Consider the following 24,358-nt stretch of genomic DNA (forward strand, 5'->3'; position numbering starts at 1 on the left):
ACATACCTTATTGACACAAGTTTTATTACTGTATTATATAGGTGATACTACTTTAAAAATTAATTCATATTAAAACCACAAGTTTTAGTTAATATTCTACCTTTAATACACAATTACTGTAATGAACACTTTCTTAGGTTTAGCTTAATGTGCTTTTCCTATTTATTTTGTTTTTGTCTCTAAACAACTTACCCATCATCGGTTAACAAAGATGTAAAGAATTAAAAGTTTTTGTTGTAGAATATGTAAAATAATTTCATTGTTTTGCATGAGATCTATCAAAAATGGGAAAAGTTAGAAGAGGAAAGTTGGGATGAACATGATTTTTTAAGGGTAGAGGTGATGTTTTTTTTGTATCTTTAGATATGGGTAAACATAGTGGTGTTTGTGCTACGCAGTCTTCTTCAAGCCTCCAAAACGAGTGGAGTATGTCTTTATTTTTTTATAAGAGTTGAGATATTTCTAAAATACTTCTATTTTTTTTTCATAAAAAAACATAAAATAATGTCATATAGATGAAAATATATATCGTGATAAAGTTGACTCACAATGTTAAAAGTTTAAATTTGAGGATTTAATTTTCAAACAAATTAGCCTCACAAGTCTCTGCTTTTAAGATAGTTTTCACAGATATATTTTGTACACAGAACCTTAGACAATGGTAAGGATGTGCTTAGTTGTCACTTAGATCAGTTGAAAATAAAAGCACGTTATTTTAGAATGAGACATAATCTTTTAATTCCTTTAATACATGTTTTCATTTTGTTCAATTTTGATTACACATCATTTAATCCCTGCGTTGGTTGAAGATAGATATTAAGAATGTTCATGCTTAGAATAACCACAAATTCAAATTAATCTAACCTAATTCAAACACTTTGAATCGATGTGTTATATATTTTAATTAAATTAATTAAACCTATTATTCTTTACATTAACTATTAGGTTTTAATGTTGAAACTACAAATCCAACCCACGTTTTAAAATAATAATATAATTTTAATTTATAAGTTGTATGTTAAAAAAAGGAGACATCTTTCATCTTTTCTTGTCCCAACCTGTCACTGCATTAATTTAGTTTTTAAAATTCTTATTGATTTAACTTATTTATTCATAAAAAAAAATTAAAAAGTTATATCAAAATGCATCGGTAAAACAATAATGTTTAAAATTATAAAAATAAATTTAGTTTTTGAAATACTCCATCCAGCCTAGCCCATTAATTTTTTTAAGGAAACCTAACCTATTAACAATTAAGTTGGTTGGATTCAAATTTAGTAGATGAATATCACAAACCAATGGAATTCAATTCAAACTATTTTAATCAAGTCAAGTAAAAAATTAATGAAACTTAATAAAATGCTATCCATGAACACACCTAATAAAACTTATAAGAGATACTATTTCTTAAATAAAAATATTCCAATTACAAAACAATGTATAAGAATTGAAGTAGTAAACACCAAAATAAAGTACAAAAGAATATTAGACTAAATGAAGAAAAAGTTAAGACTAAAAATTAAACTTATGTCTTGTCTTGGTACTACAATTATCAAAATTGTTTTTTTTTTATCAGCACAATTATCAAAATTGTATAGTATCGGTAGCAAATACCTCAACCTTACCAGAAGACAGGGTCCACAAATTCTAAATGCGAATTATGCATTTGCTATCAATGTGTTGTCTCTGTACAAACAATGAATGTAGCTGCAGAAATTTTCCACAGCATAATGCTACTTTATCCCGATATTCCTATGTCTATCCTCAGAAGCTAATTCAGAGAGTAAGAAAAAAGTAATCCAAAGTACAATTAAAAAATATATATCTACAAAAAATATGTGGGGGAAAATAACCAGCTGGGATGCTTTGGGCTTAATGCTGGCCAGTGGCCCCAGAAAGAAAAGCAGGAGCTATAGAGATGATAATGTTCGTGTGAACCATTCTGATAGACGTTTGATTTTTACTGACATATCTGCATCTTTTTCAAAAAAGGAAGTGGAATTAGCCAGTAAATTTGTCACATCGTGCTGCAGAGCTTCCATACTACGGTAGTAATTGTTCTTCAACCTTGACTGCACCAATTCAAGTGATATAGGAACAGGAAACCTGCAAATTAAATAGAAATATTTAATATGTGTTTGATTGGAGGAAAATGAAAGAAAGGGGGAGGGGATAAAAATTTTAATTTTCTTGTTTGATTCAAAATTTTGGACTGGAGGGGAAATTGAGGGAGCTAAAATCCTTGCTATTTTTGTCTCCCATCCAACAACGGGAGGACATTTTACTAGTTTAACTAAAAAAGAGACACTACTAAAAAATTATTAAATAGAAACTAATTATTTTTAGTTCTCATATTGACTAAATTAGATACTATTTTAAAGACTAAAAAAATTATTGATTTCTAAATTAGTATATAATTAACTACCAAAGTTTTAACTACTAATTATTTATATTATAAATTTGGGAACAAAAGCCTTGGTAGCTAATTAGATACTAATTTAAAAATTATTTATCATTAATAAAAACTAATTTAGAAACTAATAATATTTTTAGTCTTTAAAATAATATCTAATTTAGTTAATATAACAACTAGTTATTTTTTTGTCTTTTAAAATTAATTTTTATTTAATGATTTTTTGTAGTGAGAATGTTATTCATACATTTCATAGTTTCGTGCAAAAAGGATATAGATGGAATACCTGTTTATAAATTTGGACTTGCTTGAAATTTTCTTCAGTTCATGCACTCCATAACGATCCTGGATATTAATAACCAAGAAGTGAGTATTTACGTTTACCTGCACACAAATTCAACATTCTATGGGAATGTTTGCACAGATACCTGGACTGTGTTGCCTGACTGCAGTAATTTGGTGAGAGCAGATTGCAGTTTATTTTTCATGCTATCATCAATGTGAGGCTGTTCCCATACAGTGTCAGCATCAAAAAGCTCCCAAGGACTATGCAAATGCGTTTCAGTTAGGTCATTCTTGTACCGAACAGTACAACTCTCCCATGGACTGTCTGAAAATTCAGAAGACTTGGTTTTCACGCACAAAATTCGACCATCCCACCAATTACCAGAGGAATTATCCTCATTTCTCCACCAAACCCTGCATTTATCCCTGCGTGTCCAATTTCTTTGCATAGCAGCATCAAACCTAGTTCTTTCAACAAGAAAATCTGGGAAACTAGTCACTTCAGGTAGGGTTAACTTAAAAGATTTTCCAACAACACTTGAATTAGGATCTACAAACTGAAGGGTCATTTTGCAGCAGCTATCACCAGACCCTGCAAGATGGGAATACTCTAGGCTTTGAACTCTACAATATTCTACAGCTCGTATATGTCCCTTAAGTGATACCCAAGGCCCTGAATCACTTTTACGACAATAATCTATATACTCCCGGTGCCCCTGAAACACATATTTTTGTAGGTTAAAACAACAAAAATATCACATATGTAAAAGTTTTAAAAATATACTATCAGATAAATATTACGTGTAAGCTATGATTAACCTGTCTCAAATATACAACTTCATCTCCCTGTTGTGGAATATATCTGCATCCTTCTTCATGGGTTGATAACAACAACCATGATACTTTCACAGTCGATTGTAGTGATTTCCTTTTATTTACAGGACTGGTCTCACGAATATTATAACTAGACCTCCGACTCCTAGTGGACCTCAAACCAACAGTCAATTTTGAACTAGAACCCCTTTCTTCTTCTGTGAGTTGTCCTCCACTTGTAGAAACATTCTGTGGACTTTTAATCATAGAATCTCCATGTCCTTGCAGCACTTTGCAATTATTCTGCTCATAGTTTGGGTCACAACTAATTGGTTCCAACTCTATGGATCCATTGGTATGATTAGCCTCATTTGTGCCATTACTGAAGTCTGCTGTTGTGTTGAAATTACTGTTGCTCCCATTTGAAGTAGATTCACCCTGGCCACCACTGTCAGCTAAATTAGTCACAGCCCTATGTGATCTTGATCTTCTATAAACCGCTTTATACATTTTATCTCTTTGTGTTTGTGGTTCTAGCAAATCCTGAGAAGTACTATTTTCTCTAATCTGAGGATCTATTTCTTGAGATCCATTCTCTCCCAGATTAGATTTATCTCTAGTGTTGTTGCTATCCACAAGCACACGCTGTTCATTGTTCAAAGGAGCATTATCATTAGAGCTGCACGCACTATTCTTTAGAATGGAAGATTTTGCTTCATGCTTGGATGGACTTTCAGGATCCCTTGCACCCCTTTTCGACCTTAGTTTCGTTGAAACAGAACAAAAACCAATATTTGGTTCAGGTAGTTGGTCAACCTCACTATAGCTGATTGAAGCAGGAACAGTATCCTGGGGAATCACATATGTAGGAATCAGTGATTCATCTTTGTCCCTGCAATTGCTGGAACCTGTGATCTGTCCTCCATTAACAGTGGGATTAAAAGGCTGTGAGGTGATAGTACCAGCACAAATTTCATTAATCTCTATCAAACCATCTCCCAGATTGCCATCATTTTGGGTTTCAAACTCAGGAGTTGGTGCACTAAAGTTCTTCTCCTCTTTCTCATTCCCACTACTTACATTCTCTTTTTCATCAAGATGATTAGGACATTTTCCAGAGTAAGGATTTTCCTCTGATGGTACAGGTTCTTCCACTCTCAACGGTTTAGATGATCGTGCCCTAACCACTCCCCATTTAATTTTCCCCAGCAAGTCTACATGGTCTTTCACCTGGCCAGGTTTTGCTTGATCTGTTCTTTCAACTGCAGGGTAACTTGTACTGCCAGAATAGTACCCTGAATCCTTAAAACTTGGTCCGTTCCCATTAAAATCAGTAACTTCTGGTATAGTTTTTGATGATGAGCCAGCCAACTCAGCCTGGTAATCAAACTCATTTGTGGACTTAGATATATCACGAATTGGCAACTTCAGAACCAACCTCCTCTTGTTCATTGAATTCACATGAGTTTCAGTTAACTCATGAGATTTTGTGTCCTCTGATTCATAATAGGATACTTCTTTTCCCTTGGAATAATTCAATTGATCATTCTGTAAAGTTCCATCAGATTCATCACTGTCAATATTAGACTCTTGCAATGTTGATTCACTATCTGAAAAATCACCAATCAGACTATCGTCATCTCCATCTGTTGGTGTACCAGTAATTTTGGAAAATAGATGCAGAGCATTGCGTGCAGCAGCCCTTTGAGGCCGGGAAGATTTAGATTTCGAAAATTTCCTTCTTGATGTTTTTTGGCCACTTTTTCCCTTCCTACTTCGGCTACTGCCAATGGTATTGCCATCACACTCATCAAAGTTCCTCCTTTTCACACGTCTCCCAGAAGAAGTCATGATCTCAGTCTGTACAAAACAAATATAGAAACCGGAATGACTTAAAGTTGTTACAAAATTAACAAGCAGTGTTCACTTTATATTTTCAAATCTGTACTTACCTCAGTCTTCTGTTTTTTCCTCTTCGATCTACGAATGCTTTCCATGCGAGTGTCTTCCCCTTCGCTGTTGTCTGTGCTGCACCCTGAATCACCAGAAGCATTGGAGCTTGAACATCCTTTCTCACCCTTAGAAGAGCAATCTTCAGTGGCGTTATATTCTGAATCTGCATCATCACTAAACACCTCAACTTCAGGTTCCCATTCCATAGCATCTATAAACTCAGGCAGTGGTTCTGTAACCAAATCCAAGTCTGCCAATGGAAGCATGTGATAATCAGGGTCCAGACTGAAATCAGGACCAACAGCAAGCCTTAGCGATGATGGACGCCACTCAAGGCCTAATGCTCCTAATCTTCTTTGCTGAAATTCACTCTGATATGGCTCTGGGTATGGTATCATTGCTGAAAGTTTGGCAGCATAGATAACCAACAATTAATAAGATTACATGAGGAATAAAGAAATGGCTAAGAAATACCAGAAGGAAAAAGGTGTATGTAAACAGATCCAAGAAAACAAGTAACCTGAATCACAAAGCAAATCTTGCACATTCCGTCGATACGGAACAATTTGAGTTTCCTGAGTCAAATTTCAGTAGTACTTCAAATTAGAAAACACATGTATACGATAGTAGATAAAGCATACATTCAAAACTAAACCCACAATATCAAATAAAGCCATTTTAAACAAAAGGGCTCACCCATCAAAATCACTTCTTATGTAGTATACCTCTAAATATGTATCACAAGTAGAGCCAGTGAATGCATAAGTTAATATGTGCCAGTGTGAAAATTAAATACTTGACTACACGTTAACAACAGCTTTACATAAGGCTTTTATATTTTAAGACTACAATTTTTCCCCTTCCGAATAGATGTCATTTTGAACCCAAATACTCCTTTTTACCTTCAGAGTTCAGCTCCTCTTAACTAACACTGAGGGAATCACTTTAGAGGGAAAAATGAGGAGTTATAACCATAACTTGAAAAATTAACAGTCCATATTCAAACAACGACACCGTATATATATTTACAAGCATTTCAACAAAATTCCATCCAATGTATTTTTAATCAATTTCATCCGATATATAACTTCCCAATTTTCCCAAATGACAAAAATACATAGGTACACAACCAACCTAAAACAGATGTTCTAACCTAATAAATACTAACACTACACTACTAAATAGTAGCTGTGTTATGCCTTGGCTGTATCAGATTCAGATGCATGTTGGATTCTACATGAACAATTCAAATAAGTTTTATTGTATTTTTATAATTTTTACATTTTCATCCCAATACTGACCTTAATACTACAATAGTTAGATTAGATATCTTTTTGTATTGTGTTTAGAATGACTTATGATCATTTTTTAAACATGATTTCTCTTGTGATTTAAAATTTTTATTTTGTTAATTTTAGATTAATTTTATATATTATATTATAGCTGTGTATCCTATAATTTTAAAATTTACCATATTTTTGCCAATGTCATTTTATCTGTGACTCATGTTGTATCTGTACATCTTAGGATCTAACATCTAACAGTTTCATAAATGAAAAGAAAGAGTAGAAAACAAGTAATCAACTAACCTGGTCTAGTACATTACCATGGGTGTCTTGAATCAGAGGTCGATAATCACCGAGAAAGAACTGCAGAAATTTTGCAGACCACATCAGTAACAAAGCAGTAGCAAAGAGAAGAGAAAATCATAATAGCAGGTAATATATGTACCTGATCGTATTTGGCATCTTTCTGGGACTCGCCTTGACCTGTGCTTAATATATATAGTTGACCAACATCATCCGAAAGTATAATTGATGTTCCATCTCTAGGTGATAATAAAATAGATTTCAACAAATAACAAAGTTTAGCTGATGTAGGCAGTATACAATGAATTGGTGAAACACCTCACAGCAATACAAAAAGGCTATAGAACAATCCACGTAACATAGCTACATCTAATGAGTGTTTATAAATCAGAAAAGTAGAAGATTGAGTCCAACAAATCATGATGTATTCACCCGTCAATGTCATTTAATTTATTAGAAAACAGCATTCAAAGCCAGAGGGTGATCTAGCACCATATTGCAAATTGCAACCTGTACTGAGTACAGCAATGATTTCAAATTCAACAGGCACTGATTTAAGTGGGAAAGGCATTGGAAATTCAACAAGTCAATTTTATTAGTGTCAAAAAAGGATTCTAATAAATGATATCCAAATATAGGGACAAAAATTTTAATTTACCCTATAATAAATATGTATTTATGGAGTGATCCAAAAAAGATCACTCAAAAGCCACATTCTCAGAAAAATACCTAACTTATATTTCATCTCTAAAGTAATTTAAATTTAATATTTTGAGGGATTAGAAATGATTTTGAAAGTCACATAATAAATTGTTGTAAACAATAATAAATACACAATTCTGTCCATGAGTATCTGAAAATAACAACTGTAAATGATTGTGATTTGAGAACTTTTGAGAAAAAAATAAAAAAATATCCAAAAAAATTTAAGCAAAAAAATATTATGAGCCTAGTTCATTCATTGTGTACTTACGGAGAAAATTTTCCATCCACCAACTTGAAACGTGATATCTCATATATCCGGATAGGCATGCCCTCCCATATCTAAAGTCAGAAAACGTTAAGTTATTTAAAATATAGAGGAAAGCCGACAGAAAAGTGAGATAAAGGTGTAATTGAAGACTCACATCCCAAACAATAGTTCTTCCATCATATCCAGCACTCATAGCTATCCGGGGATTGAAAGGATGAACATCCAGAACATATGTCTAAAGTGAAAAGAACCAAAGCAAATTTAACCAGATAGACCCAAGAAAAAAAGTTAACTATGCATTTAAAATTATGAAGTTTCCTCCTCCAGCACTTGTCGTAGGACTAAAAGAAAAAACTTGGCATGTCATCAGAGAAAAAAGCGGTAAACTAAGCAACAGAAAAGTGGCAAGAAAGCAGAGGCTAATCAAAGACTGACACTGAAACTCGAGTTATAAAAGCTCACTTTGATCAAATTCGAGTTATAATATTAAAAAATTTGTCAACCGTGTTTTAACATGTTTGATCCTTGTTACCCTTGCTAACTGATATTTTTCCCTTGAAATAGAGTACAGCTTCAGTATACTCTAATTATTTCAAGTCCATTGTAGACATATGTGAGTGTTGTATTAAGTTTGTAATAGGCATTTTATCAGCTGTTCTATTACAGCTTTGTTTCTTTTCTTTCTGTATACAAAGAGAACCCTTGTTATTCTGTATGCCACTAATCATCAATACATATTACCTTTTCAGTTTCTCTTTTCTTTTGTTCTCTCTCTCTCACTCTCCCCTGAACTCTAATATGGTGTCAAGAGCTTAGTGATCCATGGCTTCAGAAAATAATCCCCCTCCTCCATCTCCACCTTTGTAAAGATTTCTGAAAAACTTGATGATTCAAACTTCTTTTGCGTCAACAAGTAGAACCATGCATAAAATCGCATCTCCAACATTTTGTGGTAAACCCTTCTATTCCTCTTCGATTTCTCAATGAAACTGATCGGTAATGTGGAAAAATTAATCCAGCATATATTTCATGGGAACAACAAGACCAAATGTTGTTCACATGATTACAATCCACTCTATCAAGATCCTTTCTTTCATGCATTCTTGGATGTATTCATTTTTACTACGTGAGGGATACAGTGCATGATTATTTTCAAAAACAAACAAGAGCAAGAGTGCAGCAGCTTTGCACTGAACTTCATTCCATGACTCTTCATGATAGTTCAATGGGTGATTTTCTTCTTAATAAAAAGCTTTGGTTGATTGTCTTGCTTCTGGTGGAGATTTGGGTTCTCTTTAGTAACACATTGATGTTATTGCTTAAGGGCTTCCTTCAAGACTGTTATTAAAAGTAAGTCTGAACCCCTTCCTATTTAAGAAGTTGAAGTTCTTCTTCTTGCATGAGTCTCGTCTTCCAAAGTATCACAAGAAAAATGTTCTTAATTCAGCTTCTTTTAATCTAACTCATGCACCTTTGTCCCCTTTGCTCTAAACTGACCGTTTGTCTCTTCCTTCAATTATGTGTCTATTACTAAATTTACAAGTGAAGCCATGGCTGGCCACAAATGACACCAGGCAATGCTGGCCAAGATGATCGATTTGGATGGCCAACATATGGGAGCTTGTTCCCTTGCTATCCAACAAAACCACTATTGGGTGTCATTACGAAGATCGCACTCGATGGTACAATTGATCTTTAAAAAGCTCATTTAGTGACTAAGGGTTATTATACTTGTCTCTCTTTTTCTTCTTTGGCCAAAATCACCTTTGTCTTGCCATTTTCTTTCCATGGTTTTCATCCGCCATTGGCCTCTTCACCAATTAGACAAAATAAAAGGTCTTTTTGCATGGTGAATTGCAAGAAGTGTAAATGGATCAACCATTTGGTTTTACAATCTCTAGTGACTCATGTCTTGTTTGTAGGCTTTGTCATTCAATCTACAGCTCGAAGCAATCACATTGTGCCTAGTTAACCTTATATGTCCGACTTTGCTTGAGTTTAGTATTATAACTCATTGGGAAGCCGATTACCCAATTTTTTCACTTCATTCTACGTCCGGCATGTGCATCTATATTGTTGTATATGTTGATGATATTGTCGTTGTTAAATGTATTTCAACATATGGCTTAGGCCTGTCTCCTTATAATATATTTGTACAATCTATATATAACATCTTCCTTAATTGTACTCAAACACACAAGGATTCATCCACATGAATATCCATCTTGTATTCACCAGGGTATCTAGAACCTAGCGAATCCTTTCCCTCTTGGTGAACCTATTGTTCATCGATGCAATTTTTTTCCGAAAAATGTGTTTCTCACTTATTTCTAGTCTTCTCCTCTTGCCACCAATTAATTTCTCGAGTCTTTGGATCTACGATTTGTGTTCACAATCTTAGTATTGAACTTCATAAATTGTGAACACAATCTCACAAGTGTCTTTTTAGGCTTCCCTATCTCAAAAAAGGTATAAATGTTTCTTACCCTCCATTTGTCGCTATTTGATCTTAGTTGATATCACCTTCTTTGATTCACTACTTTGGGTCCAATTCTTACCTATTGAGACTATCTCAACCACCACCACCACCCCTCTTGTCTCTTATACCACCCACATCTTTGGTGTGCCATCGGGCCCACCACCTTCATTGGGCTCAATATTGACTCTATTTCGATGCCACCTCCTTCATTCCTACGACCCCTCCTCTTCTATTTGGTCTTATTGTACTTTGTAAAGGCACACACTCTACTCATAATCGTTTTCATCATTATAAAGTTATCACAAGTTGTCTCCATCCCCATTATACTTGTCTCTCTTCCCTTTCCTTTCAATTCCTAAAACTACAATTGATGTCTTAGTCCACCTTGGATGGAGAAAGACTATGCTTGATGAACTGTGTGCTCTTTAGAATAGGAGTACTTGGGAATTTGTTCCCCCACCTTTTGGGAAATCTATTGTTGGTTGCCGATGAGTTTCACCATCAAAGTTGGCTTTGATAGTACCATCAATCAGCCCAAAGCACGTTTGGTTGCCAAAGGTTATACTCAAATCTTTGGGTAGACTATGGCGCCACCTTCTCTCTAGTGTCCAAGAAGATTGCTCCTCAATGTTGGCCCCTCTATTAGTTGAATGTCAAAAAAGCCTTTCTACACGGTGATTTGTTGGAGGAAATTTATATGGAACAACCTCCTGGCTTTACTGCTCAAAGGGATTCTTCCCACTTGGTATGTCGTCTACTCATTATATGATCTTAAACAATCTCTCGAAACATAGTTTGGTAGATCTGGTTGGGAAACTAAACTGCCTCACATTCACTTGCCCTGACATATTTTGTGTGGGTAATGTGGTAAGTCAGTTTTTGACTTCTCCATCTCGTATGATGTAATTCACATTCTAAAGTACATCTTATACTTTTGAGGGAGAGTGTTAGATGTAATGTACTTAGACCATACGTTTTGTATTTTTCTTATATAAATACATAACCCTATGCATTCATTATACACAAGGGATTAATCCTATACCTCTTTTTACTTTATTTTCACAATACACATCCTTCGATACATCAAGAATGCACCAGATCATAGATTAATATATTTGAATGAAGGAAATTCCAAGATTGTTTGTTATTTTGATGTTGATTGCGTACGATCACGGTTAGATAGGAGGTCTCAGTTCTAGATATTGTCTTCTCATTGGTGGGAACTTGATTTCTTGCAGGAGCAAGACCTAGAAAGTAATCGGTAGATCTAGTGTTGAAGTCGCAACAAGCGAGATTACATGACTTAAGCAACTTCTCCATCAATTAAAATATGGAGATACACAATATACTCCACTAATGTGACAATGATGTTGTCCTTCGCATTGCATCAAAACCAATCTTCCATGAGAAGGCTAAACACAGAAATTGATTGTCATTTTGTGAGAGAAGATGCTCTTTGTTGAGCTCCAATGACCAACTTGAAAACATGCTCACTAAATCCCTGAAGAGCTCTTGTAATGATCACATTTGTAATAAGCTTGGTTGATATGACATATATGCTTCAACTTGAAGATAAGTGTAAAAGATATAATTTGATCTTAGTAATAAGGGAAATATGTACAACTAAGAGTTATGGATGTTCCCCATTGTTAGCCATTATTAGGCTTTGCCTACTTACATTATACTTTGAATGATTATAAATGAAGGACTTACATGTGTGACTAAACACACAATTCACAACAATAGAGAAACCCTTTAGGAAATATAATGAACTCTAGAAACCACTCTTAAGAGATCATCCAACATAGTAAAAGATAAGTTTAAAGGTAAAATGAAGATATTATAAAGACATTTCCTAGATGTTCTAACAGACCTTACATTCATTTCCTAAAGCTTGCAATGAATACTTAAAACTTGGTTTGAAGAGGCTGGATAAACATAGAGTTCAGAAAATACATCAATAAATCTCTTCCGGTGGTGCACACATCGTAACCGTGCAAAAGAAGTTTATGTTTGTATCCAAACTAGTAGAAAACAAATACTTATATAGGGAAATCATAAATAAAAAAGACAAATAATTTAAAACATTAATCAAATTAAACTCTAAATCCTAAGCAACGTCTGAAACAAAATCTGAGAAACACAACACTCAGCATCAGATGTCAGGCTTGAGTTAACTATTACATAAAAAGCCAGAGTTATCATACATGATCTACAAAAGGGTAAAAATGATATCAAACCAAAGTAAGAAAATAAACCAAAACCAAAAAATTAAACACTTACAGATTCAGTATGCCCAGTCAATGAGTGTACTAAGCTGCCGTCAGATGCATTCCAAACACAAATTCTGCAATCTGCAAGAATATCATGCAATCAGATAAAATAATAGTCTTCTAGCTTCAAAACCATGAAAGAAGATTACAATGGCTACAGCATTATCTTGACACTTGCACAAGAGTGGTATGATAACAAGAACAAGTAATTAAGGGTTTGTTTAGTAAAGAAAATGATTTTACATTTTAATCACCTGTCCTATTACAGATTACAAAAGAGGCTAATTGTTTTCAAATATTTGTGCATTAAAGGATGAAAACACCAAAAGGTTGTTTTCATTATTTCCTATTTAAATCAAATATCTAAAAACAAAAATAACTTGAAAACAATGTGATGGTTTTGAAATCTTTTAATGAAAATATAAAATAAAAACAAAATGATTTCAGATATTGTTATCATATTTATAGCTAAAGGCATATAAAACATAATCCTTCCTTGAAGATCCTCATGATTTAAGATCCTTACCCACTCTATTCCAATAATTACCATGGATCCTTTATCCTCCTCACCCTTTCTTGATTCAAATCATGTTTGGCCTATTGCTCTTAGCAAAAGGTATACAATCTTCTAGTTATCCATTTCCTGTTTATAATATATCAAGTTATAATCAAATTGTATTCTTTGCATTCTTCTTTTGTTTTCTTCTTTTCCACCACTACTATTCCTAACAATGTTACTGAGATTCTTGGTCACGTTGGATGGTGACAAGCCATGATTGATGAAATACATGAACTTGAACATTTGGGAGCTTGTCCGATAGGAAGCTTTGGGTTGTAGATGGGTCTATGTTACTAAGGTTGGTCTTATTGGTGAATTAGAACGTCTCAAAGCTCACTTACTATCTAAGGGATACACTAAGATTTATGGTCTTTGACTACTATGATACTTTTTCTCCTATGGTTAAGATCAGCATTATTCGTCTTTTCCTTGCTATAGTTGCCATTCACCACTGGCCTCTTCACCCTTCATGGTGACCTGGTGAAGGATATTTAAATGTAGCAACCACCTGAATTTGTTTTTCATAGGTAGTTTGTAAATTGCATTGGTCTCTCTCTCTATGGCCTAAAGCAATCACCCCGAGCTTGGTTTGGTAAATTTAGTAATATTGTGCAGATTTTTAGACTAAATCGGAGCGAGGCAGATCATTCAATGTTTTATTGTCATACTTCTCTAGGGGAGTGTGTTTATCTTATGGTCTATGTTGATGATAGTTATTACAAGAAATTATATCACTAGATTTGCTTAATTAAAAAAGCATTTATTCAGCCAATTTCTGACCAAAGATTTGGGCTATCTAAAATATTTTCTTGGCGTTGAAGTGGCTCAATCAAAAGAAGGTATTATTATCATTTCACAAAGAAAATATGTTTTTGAAATTTTGTAGGAAGCAAGCCTCAAAAATTGCAAGCCCATTGATAGTCCCGTGAACTCAAATCTAAAGTTTCTCGAACCCTAAGAGATATAGGAGGTTGATGGGAAAACTCATTGATCTCACTATTGCAGTGGATGAACACTATGGTGAACAGTGCAGTGGCAGAGGATGATGAATGGCAGCAGACAGCTCCAGAAACTCAACCAAAATAGGAGACAAGCAAAATGGGGTTGAACCCACTACCACACTTATAATCATTCAGATTGAATTACATTTAAGAGCAAAAATTAGACAATGTAACTAAAATGGATATGATAAGCCACAATACATAAATTTTCCTTTTAGCTATCCTAAATATTAATTCCCTAGGAGTAGAAACAAAACCAACTTACCCATAATAGCTGCAAGAACAAAGCGGTTGTCATGGCTCCAAACAATCATATTTACACCACGTGGAGTTGGTAGAATTCTCTGACGAGGACCACCTCTTTGAGGTTGAGGAGGCATAGGTGGAGGTGGAACTCTTAGATGATATGCACGTGTCCAGCGACCACTTTTTCCCTAAATGGAATAATTTTAACAAATTGAAATATAAAGTATCACTCTTTATCCAATAACCATTAGCTTTTGCAATTTGAATAACAAAGTAGGCTACCAATTCTCACTTTCTGTTAAAGAGAAAGATAACATAAGTAGAAGCAAATTGTATTGGATGAAGACTTACATGTGATCTACGTGATCTAGGAATCCATATTATAGCACTCCCATCACGAGAGCAGGTAACTATGTTGTCATGATTCAACCTGGAATAAAATATAGTCATTTAGATATTAGATCATAGAAAAGGCCCAGAGAATTAAGAATATAACATTTCTTGTTGTGAAAAGTAAAGAAGGGTGCCAACAATTAGATCATTTAAGAAGCTACTTCTAATTGACAAACACACCAAGAATTTTTAAATTTGGGAATATTTTCCTCCTTCCAAGTTTCTGTTGAGGAAAACCGAGATGGGACTGCACATCCACTGCAAAATAAGGAGTGGCAGACATCAGCATGCAAAAATTTCACTTATCAATTATCACAACCTACTAGTGCAACATAATAACCTGAATTGCACATAATTCACATCATTCTCATGCCCAGATAGCACGTCTATCTCATGATTTGGTTGGTCACTGTCATCCATGCTAAGTTTACAAGCATTCCAGACCTGCAAAACCTTTTAGGTTAGCTTAAAAAATTGTGAAGATGGATATCTTCTCAAAGAAATTTATGTATGGTTTTCATCATTTTACACTCACCATAGATGCATTTAGATGTCATCAATATGTTTGATAACAGATGGATAAATATTACATGCCAAGAAGGTTCAAACACCTCAAACTATTTTCAGGGTAAATTTCAGGTCCAAAACAAGTAAACATTAACCAACCGGATGTATTGTTAGCACTAAAGAAAATGGCCAGTAACCATCTCTAGGTGGCCAGAAATGGTTAAAGGCTAGGCTAGAAGGTCATCACTAACAGACAGGCCTTACCAAATGATTGAAAAAGTGGGACCAGGGATCAAGTAGCACTAATCAACATGCAGTGATGCTTATTGGAAATGGACATTAAAAGCTTGAACAGGGATAAAAAGAGACTTTTACTTATATAAAAGGAAAGATTAAAGAACAAAAGTGTAAGAAATAAATACAGATTATTAGTTTCTACAAAGCAAATAGAACCAACAGTTACCTTTAACAGTAATATTAAATAGTTATTAACGCATGTCTTCTAACTACAGATAAGTGCTTACAAACACAAACACGCAAACACACATACCCTAGCAAGATTGTCAGAGCTACCAGTTACAAAGACAGTTCCATTAGCATTAAATGCACAGCAAAAAATCTGATGGCTCTGTGGTAAAGTACTTGAAGATGGGCCATTGCTCTTCCCTAAAGCCAATAAGGTATTCCAAATTAGTTATTTTCACCAATAAATCAATCAATAGTTCACAAAAGAATCAACTAACCAATAACAGAATCCGAAGGCCTCGGAATGTATAATCTTGGACTTGACTGGGTATACCTTGCATCCCATATCCTACAACTTCCATCATCAGAGGAACTGCAAAGTAAACAAAATATCACCATGTTAATTTATAAAAGAAAACCGGGAATACCCAAGGGTGAGGATCATTCACATAAATCATGCAAGAATACTGAATGCATACAAAAACATGTAGCCTGAAGCTGAAAGGGAAAATTTCAGTGTCATAATCACACAGCATAGCATCAGCAGTTCAAGGCATCATTAGAAGAAATCAAGGAATCATTATAATCAATTGGTAGATCAATCCAACTTACACGGATCATCTCTCAGTAAACAATTATTAACACCTAAAATAAAAGGAAAAATAGGAGAGCATTCATCAAGAATTTGATACAAACAAATAGATACAGTTACGAACTTCACTGTATGCAATAATAGCAGGGTGATATACAGTTCACATTTGCATGTCTACTGCACTGAGAAAGCTTGCATGTTATTTCAAGAAATTGTAGTTAAATTAAATATACATCATGACTGAATTGGGACTTTCAATGTTACTGACATGACATAGCCTTCACATTGCTGGGAATAAGATTATATTATCAACTCTTTTTTTCTCTATGCAGAAGACTTACGATAAAAGCTGGTATACAGCATTTGGTCTGGGACTAAATGCTATTGCTGTAACAGCTCCAGTATGTCCCCGCAAAACTGATATTGGCAACCCATCCGGCAAGCGCCACTATGAAAATGAAATTGTCAAACATAATGTAGCCAAAAAAAGCCTGGGGAGTTGGGATAAAAGACAAAAACAAGAAACTTGCTTAGTAACATGAAATCTTACAACTCGAATGACACAGTCATTTGATGAGGATGCAACTAAAGCATTGTTTGAACTCACAGCCAAGTCAGTGATGTCACCCTATTAAATATAGAATGTAGTTCAATCTAACGGCTAACGAACATTAAGGCATATATCTACACAGACTGAAGGATACATATTTATAGTACAAAAACAGACTCACATCATGTCCACGGCAACTGGCCAAACAATATGCAGTTTCCATTGACCAAACCTTTACAAGGCGGTCATCTGAACCAGTAATCACATGCCTTCCAGATCGATCAAATATAGCTGTAGAATACATGTTAAGCTAAACTCAGTTGACAAGAAGCAGCATGCCTCCAAAAACAAAGAAAAAATCAAATGGAATACCCACAGTAAGATAGGGCAGTATGAAATTTATCCAATCTTGGAAAGGTACAGTAATTGAGTTCATTCAAAATATCCGACATATTTGGAAGGAGGGGAAACAAGAATCGCCAGTGTTATTTTAGAGCAGTTTATTGTTCATTTTAAGTGTTCTGGTGAAAACAGAAGGGCACAATTTTGTGGCACTGCAAAGTTTACTCAGTTTTCCTATGTATTTCTTGCTGGTGGAGAACTGCACAGTTTTGGGTCTCTACAAAGGTTTTCTTAAAAAGAAATAAATTCAGAAATCAAGATGGAATCACAGAATAGGTCTAACAAAATACTTAACAAAAGGAGTGTGCAGATGCGTAACCAACAATCCCTGCACGTTTGCTACAACTTATCTCACAATACCACAACATTTTAATTACAAATCATTGACACTTGATTGCACCATAGTTTACCCTAATAACCAATTCTTGTTAATTCTTTTCAATGACAAATTGTTCATTTGGAAGTTGTTTGGTTAAATGTGAATTATCTACAGTACAACTATACAACCATAGCAATGTAAAAAAACAAAGACATTCTAGAAATTGATTCAAGGAGAATATGTTCAAGATCGTCCATCTGAACAATTGCATACAAGTCGTCTGCTAGTACATATGCATCAACTCTTTGAGAGTCGCCTATTGAAAGCTTCTAGTAACCTACATGAAGAGTGTCTCATAAAGAGCATCTTTGTCTACTCATCTAGTAAGGAGCGTCTAGTCTACTTGTCCTGTAGTAGTGCCTCGTCTACTAGTGAAAAGCATCTCGTCTACCTGTCTAATGGTGGAAGGTCATCTTTTAAGCCGAACTCCATCTGCTGCCATATAGTGCATCTAATGTGTTTCATCATTGCGTCTAAGTGTGAAACACATTTTGCACATGTCACAACTTTTGATATGTGATACACAGCATGACTCTTAGGGGAGTTTGTTACATTCATATAGTATAAATAGATGTCTTATGTAAGTCATGACAAGAGGTTGAAGCTGTTAGTTGTCAAAGTAAAAATGTGTTACATTGTAAGCAAATCATTCACTGTTTGATAGAGTAATGATTGAATTGTAATCTCTATAGTTCTTTCTATAACTTGTTTATTTTCCTTTGATTATAAATAAAGATTGAATGTGTGTTGTAACAATCACAAACTCCTGTAAGCCCATCTTTTACATATATATTCCACCAAATCTTAATAAAAGCCCTAAAATACTGCAGATAATTTAAATCACCTTTATTGCTTTTATGAGATTGTTGTTTTGCTTAATTTTTCTCCCTGGTTTAGTTTCTTTACTTTCATGATGGAGCTTTAATTAATCTTAACCAATAGATGTGTCTACTATAATCACTAAAGGGAAAGGAAAGGAAACAAGAATAATTATCATTTCAACAAGTGTACTACCAAGTTACACAAATAGGTCTAAATATAAGCTCAAGTGTTTACTACTCTGTAAAATAGCCTACCACAATAAACAGCATTGCGGTGTCCTCTTAACCTCTTGATATTTTGCATCTTTTGCACCATGGTAGAAGGTTTTGCAATGGCATAGCATGCAGAACGTATAGATGGTGCACGGTGATGTCTTGGGAAACCACCCCCTATTTCCCTCAAATTAAGCCCATGAACCTGATTGGCTTTCATATGAGGCCAGCGCATGTGAGGAGGTGGCCGTTTGACTTCTTTCATTTTATCCCTATCATCTGTAGTAGAGAAGCAATATAATCAACAAAGAATTTATTAAGAAATGATAGATACAAATGCAAAAGGAAGAGAAATTCTCATAAGCTAAACCAAGAATGAAAAGGGAGGGGGAAAACAACACAACACATGTAATGCAGCAGCCAGAGCCAAACCCTATACCAAAGACACCCCATAAAAAATACCCATAAGCAGAAGATAAAGAAGCCAAAAAGAAAAAGAACACAACACATGTAATGCAGCAGACAAAGTCAATCTCTCTATAGATCTAACAAACAGACCCCACATTAAAAGACCAATAGTAGAACACCACGAAGAAGATAAGAGAAATAATCACAAATGAACTAAAGCAATACTCAGTCAATTACATTTATAAAATCATTTACAACCATATGCACCAAACAAAAGCATATCAAGAACAACCCCAAAGCCTTTTGGCATCTATTGGTGCCAAAATCTCTAAATTAACATGCAGTTACTTTAGGAGATCCTTAGGGCAAACCCAATTTTCACCAAAAGCACCAAGCAATTTACTACACGGAAGGAAACTTTCATTTTTTTCATAATTAACTATCAATAAATTCACAATTCAGAGTGACGATTTGAAACCAACCTAAAGTGTTAAAAGTTGATCATGATTTAAAGAAGAAAAAAAAATTGAAGAACACATACAGCTCAGCAGTGAAAATGAACCACTTCCTAAAAGTGTAGGGACATCAGCTGCATTTGGGGCATTTCCAAGATTCATACCCAGTGATGGGGTGGCTGTATTTAATAACAATTGCTTTAAAAGCTTTACCAGGTGATCCTTTTCAATATGTGGATACCTGTATAATAATTAATTACAACATCAAAGAAGATATTATAAAGAGTGGAGCATAAAAGGACCAGTATAATAATTAATAATTAATTATAAATCACCAAAAAATCATAAAGGAGATGGGATGCATAAAAATACCTCTCCAGTAACATATTGTAATTTAAAGGGAATGATAGACCATCATCATCTTTGTCTCCACTACATGCTCCAGTCTTTGAATACCACGCATGATACCTTCTAGGCAAAAGTTCATGCTCAAGAAGCTCATTCCAAAATTGTAAATAAGTTTTATGACATGGCCCAGCTGAAAGAAAGTGCATAATGAGAAAATAAACTTCCCTAAGGTCAATATCCACATCCATGTTATGATTCTGATTTGCCTTGTCATGCTCAGCTTTCTTAGGCATCTTACTGGAAAAGGTCAAATGTTTCATATTAATGGAAGGTGCATGGCCAGAAGGAGCATACTTCTGCAAAGCCATATTCCTGTAAAGCACCAGAGGAACAAATAAAACACTAATTCTATAAATTGTGTACCTATAGTTGAGAAAAGTAGTGATAATAAAATTAAAGACAATAACGGAGAAAAAAATTAAACAAAAGATAACAAACAAAGAATGGCCAATATTCTAATTTTGAATTCATTTATAAAGAAAGAATATAGGATAAAACATTAGTAACACTTTCTTTTGCCTGCTTGTTTCCCATGATTCCACTGTCCCAAGAAAAAATAATGATAATTATCACCTTCCATCGTATCATACCTTCACCCCCAAACATATACAAATTTTAATTTTATCTCAAAATTAAGCAGTGAAGCAAGAGACATGACTAAATAACAACTAAAACCACCAGCCCTGTCTAATACTAACATCCTTAACAACACAGTTGTAACAATCACACAAGGGCTTCCCAATGCACAAGGCTCCCAAGGGCAGATGAATGCCACCTCACTCCCACAAGCAAAATCCATGAAGTCCAAGTCACAAAGAAAAAAACTTGCAATTGCACAAAGGCTTAACCACAATATAGGAATAACATCAGAAAAAAAAAACCGTTTAAATGAAAATATAGCTTATTTATCCTCATCCCCAAGACAGATAACAATGCCATTCAGAGGAAGGGTTCTGTTGCAGAAGAGAGTAATCTCCATCAGAGACAAAGATTGCCTTTCTGGAAGTGACAAGAGAACAAATAAAATGAAATGCCACAAATAAAAATCAAGATCATCACAAAGCACGTAAAGTATGATCCAAATATAAACCAAGTAATCATCTGCTCACAAATTTGTTGATCTGTTAATTGTTACAAGTTGGGAGGTGTAATGAAATGAGAGAACAGTGAGAATGAGACCACACTACCCTTACAAACATAGAACAGGAGGAAAAAAGATGAAAGTAGGGCAGAGTTTGAAAGTTTTGACCAAGTCAACAGTAACCACCCCAATACTTTAGTGCTGGTCTAAAAATAATTGGTTGTGCCTGCTTTGCTAAAATTGTCAAAACATCCTTCACAGTACGTGATCTAGCTATCAAAAAATTATCATTAAGAAATCAACCTCCTTTGAAAGTCAGCACTTTCAATGAAATTGTGTTAAAAATCTCACATTAACTAAAGGTAAGGCTTAATTACAGTATGTAAGTGGGGTCACCTTACAAGTCAGTTTTGTGAGATTGAGTTAGACTTAAACCTAATTCCAAATATGATATCAGAGTCTATCCTAGCAAAGTTTGTTAGGCCTATCATGTCACCCGATATCGAACCACCAACAAATATCTTGTCCCACACTCGAGATGTTTAATCCTTAGTGTGAGAGGTGTGTTAGAAATCTCACATCCACTAAATATAAGGTCAAACTATAATATATAAGTGGAAGCAAACCTTACCTTACAAGTCAATTTTGTAAAATTGAATTAGGCTTAAATCTACTTCTTAATAAATTGCAGGTGCACTTTTGTAAAAGCCATAAGTAACTCAACAACAGTACAAAGAAGATATTCAAATTCTATAATCTTTTTTACTTTCAAAGAGATGAACCAACAAGCACATTCTTCCAATTTGATACTCTGAGCATTCTGGCCATTTTCCACTCCATATCCCTCTTCCTTGCTCCGCATTCATAATTAAGGTTGCATACATCAACCCTCCCCAAACCCCACTAGCTGCCTCATCAACTGAATTGCCCTCTTTATCCCTCATCTAGCATACCTTACCTTCATTATATGCAACATATGGCAATGCTCCAGCAACAGAAAGCCCTTAATTGTTCTAGTAACACATTGCCTAAAGCTACTAGCCCTTCAAATATTTAAGTTAAAAACAGAAAATTTCACCCAAGTGCATGGTCTGCCATCAAATCCAGAACATTTCCCAACACAAAACCTATCCAGCAAACACACACAAAAAGTCTAAACATAGAACGAAAATAAGGGTCAGCACACAAACAATTAAGCACCAAAATGTCAGTCCTGCGTTCACACTCAAAAACTACTCCAATAAAGGCAAATGATAACAAAATATCTGCAACATTAGACATTAAATGAAAACAAACACTCAACCCCTACCCTACTCAGATTTTCAAAGCAATACTCCCACATAAACTCAAATTCCATTCAGCATCAATCAAACACACAATCAAAACAAAGAGTAATTAAAATTCAAAGAAAAAAAAACTTACAGATGAGTGACAAGTTCAACCAGAGAAGCACCCTCCAAAACTCTCATCTACACCTCTGAAACCCTGACCCTCCAGAGAATCCATCACACATTCCTCTGCACCATTAAAATAAACCCTAATTTTAACATGACAAAACTTCACAACCACAGAAACCAACCACAACACCCAACAAAAATGACCACAAACAACCAATCACAGCAAATCCAACACACGCCAAAAAAAACATCAATCCTGTAGAATCTAGAACCAAAATTTTCCAAATTGTAAAACCAAAACAAACATTTTTTATTAAAACAAGGATAAATAAAGAGGTTACTCTTAGTTGCTCTACCTTGAGAGGTTGGAGAAGTGAAATTCGAAAAAACAGTAATGGTGCCCTGGGCCAGTCAAATTAGGCAGAAGGAACGTGTTAGGATTAGGATGTGAATCGACACAATGCAAATTAAGATTCAAAAGGAAGCTCTCTGCAGTGCTATGCCTACAGTTTTTTCAGTGCTTACGATAGAAGTATAATGTAGAGAGGCACAGGAACAGAACGGGAAAAAGAAGAAGAATGAGAGAGAACGACGAAAGAAGGAAAGGGATTGAACCAAACGATGCGTTTTATGCCTTTCGGTGCCTCTCGTAGCCTAAGAGTACATGTCTCAATAAAATAATAATTTTAGATATTATCTTGTAAATTTAATTCTAGTTTAATATGTAATTTAAAAAATAAATAATGATAAAAATACAAAATTAGAAAAAAAAAACTCTGTTAATTGTGAAAGATTTCAGTGGTGTTGAAAATTAAAACTGAATAAATGATAAAATCTAAATATTTTAAATGTAAATAAATGTTTAGCAGTATTATCAAAAAAAATCATACATGTTTCCATACAACATTTTGTTTAGATTTGCTTCATGTATTTGGATAAAGTTATTCAGTCAAAAAATACAATTTTTTAGAATAAAAAAAAACTACATAAATCTTTTTTATTAAATTTTGAGAAAATAAAAATTATATAAATAACATTGACTTTTTTGCGTGTTAAAAGTTGACAATTGATAATTCAGTTAATAACTAACCGGTGGGAAGGAAACGGACAATATTTCACGCTTTGAAAAGTTATAGGAACTCTTTTTTACATTAAATATTTATATTTTATTTAAAGTATTTATTCTCTTTATCTATAAAATAAAATAATATATAAATATTTTTTCTTGTTTACTAATACTAAGTATTATAAATAAATATTTGTGACTGTAAACAAAAATTTAAAATTATTCATAATAAATATTATTAATGATTTTAAATTTTGAAATAATAGAATGATTAGAACATTTTTAAAATTAAGAATTTGAATATTTTAAAATATAAAAAATAACTAAATTATATGAAAATTATTGAAAACAAAATTTTATTTATATATATTTACTGAAATAAATTATGAGATTTTTCAATTACGATATAATTTTTTTATCTCAACAAGTTTTTCTGTTATTTCACCGAAACATTTTATTGTTTCACTTATAATCTAACATATACTTTGTAAATTTAAACATAATACAACTTTTAAAAAATTAAGATAATAAACAAATCATTGTAATTGTGATGATAATAAACAAAACTCTTAAAAATAAACAGAAAATAAGATACTTTAAAAAAAACTTGAATGTGTTAGTATGCTTATCTAAATAT

General features: G+C 33.9%; 1 protein-coding gene across 1 annotated transcript; it reads right to left on the reverse strand.

The window, feature by feature from the left end:
* Window positions 1–1,643: 1,643 nt before the first annotated feature.
* On the reverse strand, window positions 1,644–23,280 carry LOC137820276 (uncharacterized). The gene is made up of 26 exons (XM_068624261.1): window positions 23,181–23,280; window positions 23,012–23,057; window positions 22,681–22,775; window positions 20,142–20,489; window positions 19,856–20,010; window positions 18,949–19,185; window positions 17,273–17,382; window positions 17,092–17,169; window positions 16,883–16,989; window positions 16,228–16,322; window positions 16,035–16,150; window positions 15,318–15,421; window positions 15,158–15,235; window positions 14,936–15,014; window positions 14,604–14,772; window positions 12,789–12,859; window positions 8,181–8,261; window positions 8,027–8,097; window positions 7,196–7,292; window positions 7,054–7,113; window positions 5,985–6,039; window positions 5,464–5,864; window positions 3,518–5,371; window positions 2,842–3,414; window positions 2,700–2,758; window positions 1,644–2,106 (listed from the first exon to the last, which is right to left on the reverse strand). The coding sequence occupies exons 3-26, from the start codon at window positions 22,725–22,727 to the stop codon at window positions 1,911–1,913; spliced, it is 5,241 nt and encodes a 1,746-aa protein (XP_068480362.1). The 5' UTR covers window positions 22,728–22,775; window positions 23,012–23,057; window positions 23,181–23,280; the 3' UTR covers window positions 1,644–1,910.
* Between the last annotated feature and the right edge of the window lie 1,078 nt (window positions 23,281–24,358).

This window comes from Phaseolus vulgaris, chromosome 9 (assembly GCF_000499845.2).
Source record: "Phaseolus vulgaris cultivar G19833 chromosome 9, P. vulgaris v2.0, whole genome shotgun sequence".
In the NCBI taxonomy this organism is placed as follows: Eukaryota; Viridiplantae; Streptophyta; class Magnoliopsida; order Fabales; family Fabaceae; genus Phaseolus; species Phaseolus vulgaris.